The sequence below is a fragment of the Scyliorhinus canicula genome, chromosome 3, assembly GCF_902713615.1.
Source record: "Scyliorhinus canicula chromosome 3, sScyCan1.1, whole genome shotgun sequence".
NCBI lineage: Eukaryota > Metazoa > Chordata > Chondrichthyes > Carcharhiniformes > Scyliorhinidae > Scyliorhinus > Scyliorhinus canicula.
Window position 1 is genome coordinate 207,637,461 of NC_052148.1, and position 15,140 is coordinate 207,652,600.

Sequence of the window (15,140 nt, forward strand, 5' to 3'; positions counted from 1 at the left end):
TTGATGGTAATGGTAGAGTGGGGGATATGCTGCGCCATGAGGTTGCAGATTGTGGTTGAATACAACTCTGCTGCTGCTGATGGCCCACAGTGCCTCATGGATGCCCAATCTTGAGTTGCTAGATCTGTTCGCAGTTTATCCCCATTTAACACAATGGTAGTGCCACAGAACACAATGGAGGGTATCCTCAATGTGAAGACGAAACTTGGTCTCCACAAGGATGGTGCGGTGGTCACTCCTGCTGATACTGTCATGGACAGATACATCTGCAGCAGGCAGATTGGTGAGGATGAGGTCAAGTATGTTTTTCTCTCTTGTTTGTTCCCTCACCACCTGCTGCAGTCCCAGTTTAGCAGCTATGTCCTTTAGGACCTGGCCAGCTCGGTCTGTGGTGGTACTACCGAGCCACTCGTGGTGATGGACATTGCCCCCATCCCGAGCATATTCTGTGCCCTTGCCACACACAGTGCTTCCTCCAAGTGATGTTCAACATAGGGGGAATTGATTAGAAAGTCAAAGAATTTACAGTGCAGAAGGTGGCCATTCAGCCCATCGAGTGTGCACCGAACCTTGGAAAGAGCACCTCACCCAAGCCCCACGCCTCCACCCCATCCCCTTTATCTCCGCAACCCAACCCCGGGGCTGGTTTAGCACAGGCCTAATAGCTGGCTTTGAAAGCAGACCAAGGCAGGCCAGCAGCACGGTTTAATTCCCTTACCAGCCTCCCCAAACAGGCGCCGGAATGTGGCGACTAGGGGCTTTTCACAGTAACTTCATTTGAAGCCTACTTGTGACAATAAGCCATTTCCATAACATTTTTGGACACTCAGGGCAATTTAGAACGGTCAATCCACCTAACTTGCACATCTTTGGACTGTGGGAGGAAACCGGAGCACCCGGAGGAAACCCACACAGACACGGGGAGAACGTGCAGACTCCACACAGACAGTGACCCAAGTCGGGAATAGAACCTGGGACACTGGAGCTGTGAAGTAACTGTGCTAACCACTATGCTACCGTGCTGCCCAAATTTTGAATTCCGAGTCAGCCATGAGTCGAACCTGGAATCTCCTGATTCACCAGCTGATTGTGGTAATCAGCAGGAGGTTTCCTTGCTCATGTATAACCTGAAGTGCATGAGACTTGATGGGGTCCAGAGTTAATGTTGAGGACTCCCAGTGGAACTCCCTCCTTACCGTATACCACTTGTGCTGGATCTGACCTGTCTCAGGAATGGTGAGAGTGGTGTCTGGGACATTGTCTGTTAGGTATGATTCTGTGAGTACAGTATAACTATGTCAGGCTGTTGCTTAACTCGTCTGTGAGACAGCTCTACCCACTTTGGTACAAGCCCCCAGATGTTAGTACGGGGGACTTTGCAGGGTCGGCAGGGCTGGGTTTGCCGTTGTTGTTTCCGGTGCCTGGTTCTATGCCGGGTGCTCAGTCCGGTTTCATTCCTTTTTTGTGTTTTTGTAGCGGTTGAATACAACTGAGTGGCTTGTAGGCCATTTTAAGAGTCAACCACATTGCTGTGGGTCTGGAGTCACAGGTAAGGATGGCAGATTTCCTTCCTTAAATGGCATTAATGAACCAGATGGGTTTATAACGACAATCGACAATGGTTTCATGGTCATCATTATTAGACTTTTAATTCCAGATATTTTATTGAGTTTAAATTCCATCACCTGCTGTGGTGGGATTCGACCCCAGGTTCCCTGATCATTATCCTGGGTCTTTGGATTACCAGTCCAGTGACTATGCCACCTCCTCCCCTGATCATTAATACTGCTGTGAAGGGCAGCACGGTGGCCTAGTGGTTAGCACAACTGCCTCACGGCGCTGAGGTCCCAGGTTCGATCCCGGCTCTGGGTCACTGTCTGTGTGGAGTTTGCACATTCTCCCCGTGTCTGCGTGGGTTTCACCCCCACAACCCAAAAATGTGCAGAGTAGGTGGATTGGCCACGTTAAATTGCCCCTTAATTGGAAAAAAATAATTGGGTAATCTAAATTTTAAAAAAAATTAATACTGCTGTGCCAGATCACAGCGCCAACACTGTTTTAGTGGAAATTCATCAAAATGCTGCGTGCAACAACTTGGTGTAGCACCAATGTTATGCATTTTTTAAATAAAAAGTGAACAATATTTTATTGTGACAGTTGCTTCCAAGAACCAAATCACTGTGATCGTCTCAAGGTTAAGATTCAAAAAGGCAGTAGGAAGATGCAGATGGGTTTTAATGAATTTCTCTTTTCGCCAATACAGTGCTGACAGGGAAAACATTAGTTTGGCAGGGCATTAGAAATTACTCCACTCTGTGCGGGGCAGATTTGTGCAAGCACTGCAGGAGACGACAGTTGGAGCCAATGTTTTTTACTGCTAAATATTTTATTACCCCCATTCCCCAGAGTTTGGATAGTGCAATCAGTTACTCAATAACACTTGAATTTAGTTAGTAGATATAAACTTTAGAATATGAATTATTCTCACAATGAGTTGTCATTATTCACAATCATGAGGAAGAAATAACATCAGTGCTTGTGAATGAAAAATGAGGCTGGCCTGGATAATTAATCTTCCATAAACGTATTATAGTTTTTTGGGGGGTTTGTGAAAAGTTTCCAAGCAATCTACAGATGATCACTGATGATTCTGCACCACGGTGCAGTTCCAAAAAGACCACACTATAAAAGTGGTAAATTCACAATGCAGTGGTATTGAAACAATTTCACGAGTTAATTTTTTTTCGGATTCCCTTGGGGAAATGTGTTGCAGCTCTGAGTAGGATAAAGAAGTGATGGTCACACTTCATTTAATTGCAAGGTTCGATCCCGGCCCGGTTCACTGTCCGTGTGGAGTTTGCACATTCTCCCCGTATCTGCGTGGGTCTCATCCCCACAACCCAAAGATGTGCAGCGTAGGTGAATTGGCCATGCTAAATTGCCCCTTAATTGGGGAAAAAACCTTTCCAGGAGCTCTAGCATAAAAATAATTTTTATTTTTGATGTCTCAAATTTCCTAGTGGTTTACTTACAATGTGCTGGATTTTCTAGTTTCCAGCGGGGTGAAGGAGACAGAGCTGGAAGTGTGTGGTTCACTTGCTCCCATGTCTGCCCTTTATGGCACAGTGAATCAGGCATAGGTCGGCGAATTAGTGCTGGGAAGGTGGGCTCCATGCCCTATTGGGTGGGCCATCTGGTGGGAGGGGGGCTAGGACATGAACCTGAAGTTGGTCACAGCTGCCCACTTAAAGGCCCCCTGCCCTCTCACTCTCGCCTTGTATGTAATGTTGGCCTAAAAACATTGATGGAATAAAATCTACTCACAGCCACATTCAGCAGCAGACTCTGTCGCTATCTGCAGCCATGGTCCCATTTGCAGGCATTTTCATCCGCCCCTGTACAGCGTCCTCATACCTAGTATAAATCACTTTCCATGTTTTTCCAGTGGGACTACCTAAAAATGGAGCGGGCAATGTAAAATAGCAGTCAGTTTCTTCTTTAATAAGCTCGATAGCCAATTTGTTGTTTTTTCTTCCAAAATGGTGACTGGCTTCGAATGTCAATACCTGTTTTCCTTCATATAATCGGAAAATATTGGGATGACATTGGATTGCCGGCCTGACATGCCATGTTTTACAAAAGAATGGAGGGGCAGATCACCCAATTTATAGCCACAAAAAATCCAGCTCATTATCTTGAGTATGAAACACATGCAATCAGTAATTTTAGATTTTGTTTTATACCTGCTGTACACAAGAAAAACCTTATGACAAAGAATAAAAAATACCGATTAGTCTAAAAAAAATAGGGAGCGATTCAACCACCGCGTTGCGCCAGGCACGGATCTGGGCATGCCCAGTAAAAACCAAAATTGAGATTCGCGCCAAGTGCGAACCAGTTTTGAATTCACCTGGCCTGCTCCCAATTGCGCAAAAATGGCAAATATTTCATTAACCTTCATTTGCATTCATTTGAATCTCATTATCGAGATTGAAACCGAATGCAGCGGCCTCCCGGGGAATTACCCGGCTCCCCAGTGAAAAGTCACACGGGCATCGTTTAGTAATCATAGAACATACAGTGCAGAAGGAGGCCATTCGGCCCATAGAGTCTGCACCGACCCACTTAAGCCATCACTTCCACCCTATCCCCATAACCCAATAACCCCTCCTAATCTTTTTGGTCACTAAGGGCAATTTATCATGGCCAGTCCACCTAACCTACACGTCTTTGGATCCTTTTTAAAAACATGAAGCAGGCACAATGGCTGCTGAGGGAAACTGAGGAGGTGAGTAGCCATTTCCATTTTTCAGCATGCTGCTCAAGGACACCAGAGCTCCAGGCCCAATGCTTGGGGGAATGGGGGACCCCTTGGGCGGCATTGGGCATGGCCGGGGAGGCTGAAGTATTCCAGGTCGGGGGTCGCCCCTGGGTCATTGAGTTGGGGGAGGGTTGCGGATGGAGATGAGAGGCTTTACATCTGTGAGGCCTTCAAGCCATCTTTAAATATTGTGGAGACCCCTAACAGTGACAAGCTGTAGCCGATCTGTCCCACCAAACACTTCCTGGATAGGCCTGTGCCTTCAATGCTGAAATTCAATTTCACTCCCTTCGACTGTGAGCAACCTCTAGCTTCACAGCTGAAGGCTATTGCAAATGAGGAATTAGCTTTGTTAGTTGTGAGAGCACTTCACAGCTGCAGGTTATGTTTGCTGCTGCTTGTGGCTTCAAATGCCTGGAGGCTGCTGTTGCTGTTGCTATTTCCTTCATTTTCTGTAGCCAAGAAGAAGGACAATTTTTTCTAGACACCTTGGTTCCGGTGAGATTAGGCCGTGTGGGAGGGCCTGCACAGCTACAGCTCCTGGATGGAGAATGGCACTGGTACGTGGAACAAGTAACACATTGATGGACAAATCACTTCTATAACAAAATCCTGGATATGCTCGCACATTCTCAGGTTGACCCCCCCATTTCTGTTGAGGAACCTGCAAGGGATGACACCCCATTTTCTTCGTGAAAATGAGCTGATATAGCTTTGTGTTGGTACCAATATGGAACGGTGATGTTTCCTTGTTGATTAATGGTTAGTGTAATATGTCGAATGTTATGTAGTTGATTTTCAAATCTTGGTTAGTGTTGACCGTTTAATAAACAAACTATTCTCAACTCTCAAGTGCCTACTCCAGGGTACATGCGCCATGCCTCCATTTCACCTTTCTGTCATTCAACGGGGCTGACTCCACTGATAGGATCTGGCCATATATGAACAAAAGAATCCCCCCAATGAACCCTGGCCAATGCCAAATCCTCTTCCACAGGGAGGTGGGCGATGCCAAGGGGAAAGAGGGAAACCTTGCCCAAAAAAAATCACAAAATCTGAAAGTGTCCAAACAGATTGGAACCAGGGAGTTGACATTTCTCCAACAGCTCCTTAAATCTGACAAACCTTCTCTCCATGAACAGGTCACCAAACCTCTTCAAAACCCTTCCCCTCCCATGTTCTAAATGTCAAGTCCAAATCTGCTGGCAGAAAGAGGGGATTATTGCAGGTAGGGGCGAGCAAGGACATGGAACCAAGATCAAAATGCTGTCTGATGTGCTTCCAGATTCTCAGGATGGACATCACTACCGAATTTGTGGAAAATCTTGCCGGGCAGAATGGCAGCGATGCAGTTATTAATGCACCAAAGCTAGAACCCTTAAAGGAATTTGTTAACTGGGAAGTATTCGCTCTTATCCAAATTCAGCTTGTACGCAGAGAAGGAGCCAAAGCTCCCAAGCAGCTTCATTATCTCATCCATAGTGGATACTGGATCGTAATATAAAGAAGCAGATCATCTGTGCACCAGGACACCCTATGCACCACCCCTCCCCGATTTATCCCCTCTACTTACTGGTTTAGGGGCTGGTTTAGCTCACTGAGCTAAATCGTTGGCTTTTAAAGCAGACCAAGCAGGCCAGCAGCACGGTTCGATTCCCGTACCAGCCTACCCGGACAGGCGCCGGAATGTGGCAACTAGGGGCTTTTCACAGTAACTTCATTGAAGCCAACTCGTGACAATAAGCGATTTTCATTTCATACTGGAATATCGGAACGCTATGGCCAGCGATTCTATTGCCAGAGCAAACAGGAGCGGAGACGAAGGCCATCCCTGCCTCGTGCCTCTAATCATAGCCCAAATTTAACGCATTCTTCTGAACACCAGCAGTCGTGGCCATATATAATACAATAGACAAATCCAGGAAATGAAACTTTTATCCAAATCCAAACCTCCCAAGAATCTTGAAGAGATGCCCCCATTCCACCCTATCAAATGCCTTTTCAGCGACTAGGGAAACAATCACCTCCACTTCGTCACCAAAGAGAGGGAGAGGACAACATTTAATAAACAACGTACATTGGCCGACAATTGCCGTCCCTTTACGAAGTGTGTCTGGTCTTCCAAGATCACTTCTGGGGAAAGGTCTCCAGATGCAGTGCCAGCACTTTTTGCAAGTAACTTATCATCTGCATCAAAGCGAAACTGGTCAGTACGACCCACATTCTGTAGGCCCCTTGTTGTTCTTAAGGATTGAGGAGATAGAGGCTTATGCAAGTGTAACAAGCCCCAGGACAAGGAGTTGTTAAACATATTTGAAATTGGAGGGACCAGTTATTCTGCAAACTTCCTATAAAACTCATACCCATCTGCAACAACCCAGTGTATTTCCTAATTTCCTCTGGGCCAATGGGGATTCCAACATTTCTCACCTCTCCACCACTGGGATGGATAAACCATCCAGATGTATGTCATGGCCTAACTTTCTGCCGGGGTTCTGATCTATAGAGGACCCGATTAAAATGTTTCAAAAGCCACATTGACCTGAGCCAAGGCACTTATGTTTGTATGTTGACTGGGAGTCAGTGGTCAGGGAGCGTTTAAAAGCAGCTCCGTCTTGTTAGTGGCGAGACACCGAGGAAGCGAATCAGATGGCGAGGCAGCCAGTAATGGCGAGTAGCTCGTGGGCACTCATTTTTGGCACAATGTGCCGTTGAATACGGGCCGTGATCTTGCCAACACCGCCATCGAAGAACACCCCGCCAAACCGGCCCAGAATTACACTTTGTCATTTTCCTGTTGAATCGCACCCATTTCTCTTCTTTCCCTTTGAATGTGTCCCTCATCATCCGTTCTCTTATTCATTCTTGTCTTTCTCTTTCTCCTTCACCTTCCCTTTTAATCGGACACTACCTTATGTTGAGTGTGTTTGTGTTTCTTTGCTCCTTTCTTCTGTTTCTCTCGCATCATTCACTGCTATTCCTTTTATTCAGTCCCTTGTCTCTTTTCCCCCTGCTTCTCCCTTTCTGTCTCTTCACTTTATCTTCTCTTTCTGTGCTGTCTATCTAAGTCTGTATTCTGCTCCTGTTCTGTCAGCCTCTCTTCCTTTTTTGTATGTTTGTCTTCTTTGTCTTCAGATCCCTTTCTCCAACCTACCCTTTTCTGTCTCTCCTTCCATTATCATTGTCTGTTTCTCTATCCTTTTTCCTCTCTCTTTCTCTCCTCCCCTGAATGATTCCACTTTTCTTTTTCTCTCTCTCTCCCTATCCCATTTTCTCATTATCTTTATGCAATTCCATATCTTTTTATTTTACTGGTCCTTCCCTTTGGTTTGCTTTCTCTCTTTTTCTCTCTCTCATTCACTGATTTGCATTTCGGCACACATTCTCCTTTTTCACTTTATTCTTGTTCCTTTTCTGTTATCTGCATTTACTTATTTATCTAATTAACTGGCTTTTCTTACTGGTTCAGTTTGACTTGTTTCCTCTCCAATTCTGGTTTGCTGCAGTTCTCCTCTCTTCCAGCCTCCTCTCTCTTCTGAACCTTCAGTCTCCTGCTTTGAACCACAGAATGCAGAAGCACAGTACAAAGGCTTTTGGGCCATCAGGGCCCTCCGAAGGGGCAATATTCTTCACCCCATTTGCCTTCCTCATTCCTTGTACCAATGATAACAGAACAGGTGATCAAAATATACTACAATTCAAATTTTGATAACTGCGTGAATTAATTATTTGAAGTGATCTGTGGATACTGAAGTATTCTATTTGCCAAAAAGGCAACTTCTCTGAAGATTAACGTATCATCCATTGAGTTACAGCAATGCCTCCCCAGGATTAAAATGTACTCCGCTTTTGACATTAACTTGAAGAACTGCAAGTGAAACATTTGTGTTTCCACCCCACCTTCAACAGCTTCTCACCCTGTCGGCTGCTAGTGGCCGCAATCTTCCAATCTTTATTGGTAGTTTTGGAAAGCTGATCCATGACGAGTCTTTTAATTGCAAGTGGAACACAACAGATGGGGTGAGGCCTCATAAGCAAGCCCTATAGTGCCTGCCTGTGACTCGAGCACCTCATTCCAGCAGCGAGGAACAGCAACTCCTGTTGACTCTTGTACTGGTTTATTACTGGAAAATTACTGGTTGTAGCAACTCCACTAGAGGTCAAAACTGGGGCATCGCTGGTCCACAAGATTCAGTACCACAGCATTTAATATATTCAAGAATAGAGGCTTCATGGAACACTATAATACAGATTTATCAATTAACCAACAACTCCAATTTTGAAATGAGAGTAAATCGGCATCGGTTCATCTCCCTGATTTGAATTTTTGCAATCTGGCCACAAATGTGGAATGTGGGTCGACAGAAATTATGCAACATAGCTCCCAACCAAACAGGGGAGAAAACAACAGGATAAAATATCTTACCTCAGCCTTTTCTGTCATTCTTCAACTCGTCACTCGCTGTCCAACAGCAGTAATTTTAATCTTAAATGTGACTGTACAAAACTTGGTGCATCACTGCTTTCCCAGTTACTCGATCATTTCCAACTTCTCTGGTATGGATCCTTCATGTGCGATCCTGAGTCTGACTCGCCCAGGTGTTCACACCAAAGCACCACCGACATGGAAGAGGCCAGAAGGCAGATCCATGATAAGAAACATGGCAACATAAAAATGCTTAACAGCATGGGTCTTACTGATGATGAGGTGCAAATGAGGCCCTGAACTGTAACGGTTAGAAGTGTCATGAGAATGTCACTTTAAGAGATGTTTGGCTGCTCATGTTACTGCAGTGATGTCAGAATGTGGTTGGAACTGAGCTCTGGCTCTGCTTTTTAGTTTCACTTTGAGAAAAGCTTGTGTGTGTCTTTTTTTTGGTTTCGTTTCAGTGTTGGAGCTGAAGCCAGACAAAGCAGGTGTACTGTTGTTCTCTCTGCCATGAAAAGACTATCTCTTGATCATTTGGTGAATTCAGAATTATAAATGTTCTCAGCAGTGAATTTAAACCTCATGTGCTTCTGTTAAAAGGTGTTTCTTTTGTCTTCTAGATGGTGTTTGGGAATTTATTATGGATTACTTAGTGTTGTATTCTTTGGGGGTTATATTTGAATTAATGGTTGCTAAGATGTTCACTATTTGTTTCAAAAATGTTAACTTGAGTTCATAGAATAAACATTGTTTTGCTTTAAGAAATAACTTTTCCATTTCTGCTGCCCCACACCTGTAGAGTGGGCCGTGTGCTCCCCATACCACAATCTATTAAAAGTTGTGGGTCAGGTGAATTCCATGATACATTTTTTGGGGTTCTCTAAACCCTGGCCCATAACAGAAGAAGCCATTAGCTGCAGCCTCACAACTGCCTCAAGTACTCAAATAATCTTATCCCTTATGCAATTGTAAATCTGTGTAATTAGGTACAAGGGATATCTTGGCCTTGAAGATATAGAGCGCCAGCACGTAACACCAGGGACTTGCAATTTTTCTTCCACAGATAAAGACCTTTTTATTTTTGTTTTGCTTCTCCCTTTTTGCAAACTCTACATCTCAATTCTATCTAATGGTTATCCATTCGCTGAAGGCTGTTGGATAGGGAAGAAAGCACACTCCTGGAATTTGCTGGCTGTGAGGTTACTGCAGCAGCAGCAAGGAGCAGGCTAGCAGTGGAGGTCCAGAACTCTGCAGCAAATGAAGAAGGTGGCCATGCCACAACCTTGAAGCACCGAGGGAATGAGCTTGGCATGAAGTGATTTGATCTACACCCCTGCCACTGTCAGCCTATTTCGGCTTCAGTCTGAATTTCTAAAGGAACCGTACCAAACCGTAAATTTACATATTAAATTTTAAAATTTGTGGGAAAAGTGACAGATTTGACAGGATGCTCATCCTACAAGTATAATGGAGATGTTTTATGTGGTTTCTCTACCGGAGGGAGGAATTATGAACAATTTATCTTGCGTCAGATTTGGTGATTTGTGTATTATCTGGGGAGAATACTGATGTATTATAGCAAGTGAACCGTGCCATTCTGCTCTATTGGTATGATTTGTTCATGCAAGGTTGTCAAGACAAAAAGAAATTAATAGCAGTCTTCTGGGACCAAAACAAATGATTTAACAGCATGTGGTGCTGAGACTAGTAACTGAACGACATGGGAATGTCATAGTTTGCAGGCATTTAAAATAAATTCACAAATCACAAAGTTCCAGCTTTCCCGTCCTATACAGTACACAAGAAGTGATTCTGCATCCAAATAAGGAGCAGGATTTATTTCAAGGAATCACAGGTGCACAACACATTATTTTCCATTTATTATAATTAATGGACAGAAACTCAGCTGCTGACCCTCAGTCTCCTCATATGTATTATACAGTGCCTTTAGAATTGCATCTACATTGTGTGATGGTTAGTGGATTATTGTGGACTGACCATTGCGCTTTTTGCTCTTTCAGTGATGGAGGAGTTGATTGTGGAATTACATCTATTTCTTGAACTTCTTGATCATGAGTATCTAACCTCCTCGGCCAGAGAGAAAAAGACTGCAGTCTGCAACATCTTACGGAGGATCAAGACATTGCCTAGTAAGTAATACAACCATACTCCTTTAATCCATTCTACTTACAGAAGAATTGCACAAATCACCAAGGGCCCTAAAATTCCGGTTGTTCCCAATGGCACAAGGATGGTGGAGGTGTGAGTGGGGCCAACGTTTGAGGGGGATGTGAGGATCTGGAGCAGCAATTCAAAAGGTAATTGATTATGGAGGGATGTTCAGTTTTTATTTTGGGGAGGGTAAAGTATCTTCTGGATTTGGAGCCGATCTATCAGAACTTCAGCTCTGTATATTGAATTTATGGCATTTCAGAAAGCTAACATTACCACAGAGTAACAATTAGTTGCCAACTACTGGTTAAAGGTATCACTGAAATAGCCGGGCCTTATGCTAGCCAGTTGAACTGAGCCTGTCACTTATCCCACATTGCAGAATTTAATGCTCATTTTCCCCTTTAATGCTCTGTCCCTTCCTCCCTCTGCTCTAATTAAGTCCAGTAAGAAGTCTTACAACACCAGGTTAAAGTCCAACAGGTTTGTTTCAAACACGAGCTTTCGGAGCACGGCTCCTTCTTCAGGTGAATGGAAAGGCTTGTTCCAGAAATGTTTATATAGACACAGTCAGAGATCATGGCTAATTAAGTCCAGTGTGGGAAGGCTTATGGATTGTTTTCTCGCTCTGAAGCCAATTGAGGCCCTTGCATGAGCTGTGAGACACCCCATGGCTTGTTTTTTCAGGCCCCCACTGTTCCCCCATGCCAGCGGTGCCTCTCTCAGCCATCCCCATGCTCACTAACCTGTGACCTGGAAATCTCACTGAGCCTGCGCTGCTGGTGGGCGCATTGCTGGCAGCTAGCACTGCTCTTGGCAGATGCCCGTCTGATTAGTTGACAACTATGGCTGAGTGGAAATCCTATTCATGGGGTACGATCCCGAGAGGCATTAATATGGCGTGCCTTTCTCAAAGAAGGCTGCGCAGGCTCGCACCGGCTCTGACAGCAGACAGGTGAGACCTTGTTATATCTACAAATAAAAAAACAAATTTAAAAATGGGTTGGATTCTCTGGTTTCCCAGCCGCGTGTTTCTCAGCGGCGCGCTGTTCGCTGGTGACGAGATTCTCTGTTCCCGCCGCTTGCCAATGGGATTTCCCATTCAAGCCATCACAGGCTGCCGGGAAACCCGCGGACGGGGATGCACTGCCGGCGGAACAGCGAATCGAGAAGGTGTAAAATTCCACCATTATTTTTGTTGGTTGATTATCTTCTCAACACCAAGATTTCAGGACGGACTCTCTTTTTAAAAAAATAAATAAATTTAGAGTACCCAATTAATTTTTTCCAATTAAGGGGCATTTTAGTGTGGCCAATTCACCTATCCTGCACATCTTTGGGTTGTGGGGGCGAAACCCCGCAAACACAGGGAGAATGTGCAAACTCTACACGGACAGTGACCCAGAGCCGGGATCGAACCTGGGACCTCGGTGCCATGAGGCAGGAATGATAACCACTGCGCCACCGTGCTTCCCTGAATTCTCTTTTTTTTTAATAAAATAAATTTCATAACCGCTGAAAATGAATAATTGATTTTCCACCTCACTGATTGCAGGATTCCCATCATAGTTGGTTTCAGCTGTTCTTACATTCCAGCTGTAGATATGGATTTGGTGGAAATGGTGCTCTAATTTGCGTTAAATCTTTAACTCCATATACTAATCAAGAAACTCCCATTGGATGTGTTGTGCTAACAGTTTCAAGAGAAGCATTAAGTATAAATTCGAAAGATCATTGGCACAAATAGTTAACATATTCCATGTGACATTCACAACATTTCTTTGTTGTTTTAACTGAGACGTTAACTCATTTAAAACAATGAGTTAATGGATACATTTAAACAGTAAATGTAGTATGACATACAAGTGAATTATGCCTATGACAGCTAACACTGCCCATAATACTTTCAAAGTTTACAAAAGAAAGAAAGACTTGCATTTATATAGTGAATTTAATGATGACCAGACATCTCAAAGTGCTTTACAGCCAGTAATGTTGGGTGGAATTTGCTGCTTTGGAGACTATATGCGGTGGCAGGTGTGAAAAGTAGTACATTTCCTGCTGGCCGGCATTACAGGGTTCCTCTCCAAATCGGCATTTATGGACTTGAAGCAAGTCATATCTCATAACGGACAGGGCTGGGATTTGTCTGCCCCACCATGATCTAATTCGATCATCTTTCCGGGTGCCATGTTTAAACCACACACGCGTACATCATTCGCTCTCTGCATCCCGGGACTGTTTGTGGTGAGTGATGGCCTCCAAAGGTAAGAAGCCGACTGTCTTCAAGTCAGCGAGAATGCGTTGGGGGCAATTCTGGACACTGTGGAGGAATGCTTGGACATTCTTTACACCCATAATATCAGAAGGTGGTCTACTAACCTCACCATGCCAGCTTGGGGGCAGATTGTCAGGGCAGTCAGCGGCAACACTCCTCCGAGGAGAACTGCCATCCAATGTAGGAAGAGGATGAATGATCTCATGTGCTCCAGCAGGATAAGTTAACCTCCCCCTCACTCGCAACTCTCACTCTCACAAGCCCATCAAGAATTTGGAGGGTTACCGTTGACCACAATCTCACACATCTACCAACACAAGGATCACCACCACTGACACTCACATACATTTTGACATCTTCATCTCTTCTCGCATCCCTTGCAACTCATATCCTCGGCCTTAAACAGGTTCCCTCAGCATCCCCTAAGTCAGGGGCTGGATTCTTCGCCCCACTGCACCACATTTCTGCCTCGACCTGTCGGCAGGATTCTCCATTACGCCAGCCGGTCAATGGGGTTTCCCACTGTGGGGCATCCCCACACCATCGGGAAACCCCTGGGTGCCGGCAAAACACAGAATCGCACAGGCGGAGAATCCACCCCCAGCAGTCCTTATCATCTGCCTTGGAATCCGCCCTGCTCACTATCTGTCCATTTGTTTTATGCAGGACAAGATAGCCCGCAACAAAAGGGTGAGATTCCAGACCAGAGAAGAGATGCCTGAGCTCAGACCCCTCACCCAGTATGAAAAATGTGTGGCAGAGCTGACCGGCGGGAACCAGTACTGTTCCTGCCATTTAAAAATGGCGTCCTGATCACTCGCTACAACGGGCAGTTCTGGCGAGCAGAGCTCCCCGATGTAAAGAACGGGCCATGTGCGGCCATGGCCGCAAGTTCCTCATTCAGGCTCCTTATTCAACACGAGTAACGTTGAATAGCCATGTGTTTCTTGGTACTGCGAGTGCCAGGAAACACAAGGCTAAATGCGCTCATTAGGGGACTTGGTTCCTTTTGGGAAGATTGCGCTCCTTGTCTTGCTAATTTAATCAAATTTCTTGAGCAAGCAGCGAGGAGGATTGATGAGGATAGTGCAGTGGATGTTGTCTACATGGATTTTAATAAAGCGTTTGACATGGTCCCACATGGCAGACTGGGGAGCAAAGTAAAAGCCCATGAGACACTGGGGTATGATGCGAATTGGATCCAAAATTGGCTCAGTGACAGGAAACTAAGACCAGGATTCGCCACTTGGGAAACTATAGGAACGATCTACTGGCTGCACGACTTGGCCAGGGAATTCCGACAGCTTCCCAGCAGCAAGTACGCCTCGCGGGTACTACTCAGACATCGCGAGGCACCACAATCGGGGTCCCATGTGGGTGGGACCAAATCAAGCCTCCTAAGTAGTTTTTAAACCTACTTTGGCATACTCACCCGGGATCTACCAGCCTCCGGCATATAACGGCCACCCCAGAGAGTCCTTAGCTGGGCGCCACAAATGTGTACCAAGTGGAAAGGCTCCCGGGGGGATCTCTCGGCCTATCAGAGTGGTTATGGACAGTGCAGGGTGTACCCCTTGAATATGGACATCTTGCAACTGCCAACCTGGCACCTTGGCACTGCCAACCTGACTGCTAAAGTGCACAAATGGCACTGAAAAGCCAGCAGGAGCACTGCCAGGGTGTCAAGGTGTCAGTACCAGGGTGCCCAAGTGCCAGGGTGGCACTGCCAAGGACCAGGGCCTGAGGAGGATCTTGTTCATGAAAGGAGGGGGTGACATATGAAGGATGTGGGGGTGCAGGCTGGGTATGAAGGGGCATGTTGTAAGGTTGTGGGGGTGAAGGAGGGGAGGCACAAAAGGTGGGAAGGCCTGTAATGGGCGGGGGGCTCCGCAACCACATTGTGGGGTGTGGGGTAATGCCCATATGTGTGGTTGGTGTGG

The 15,140-nt window shown here is 45.4% G+C and overlaps 1 protein-coding gene across 3 annotated transcripts in view; it reads left to right on the forward strand.

The window, feature by feature from the left end:
• afap1 (actin filament associated protein 1) overlaps nucleotides 1-15,140 on the forward strand; it is a 296,334-nt gene that overhangs the window by 121,721 nt on the left and 159,473 nt on the right. For all 3 annotated transcript variants that reach the window (XM_038792092.1, XM_038792095.1, XM_038792093.1), the window contains one exon: nucleotides 10,772-10,900. In XM_038792092.1, the coding sequence (XP_038648020.1) occupies nucleotides 10,772-10,900 (129 nt within the window). The remainder of the gene's footprint in view (nucleotides 1-10,771; nucleotides 10,901-15,140) is intronic.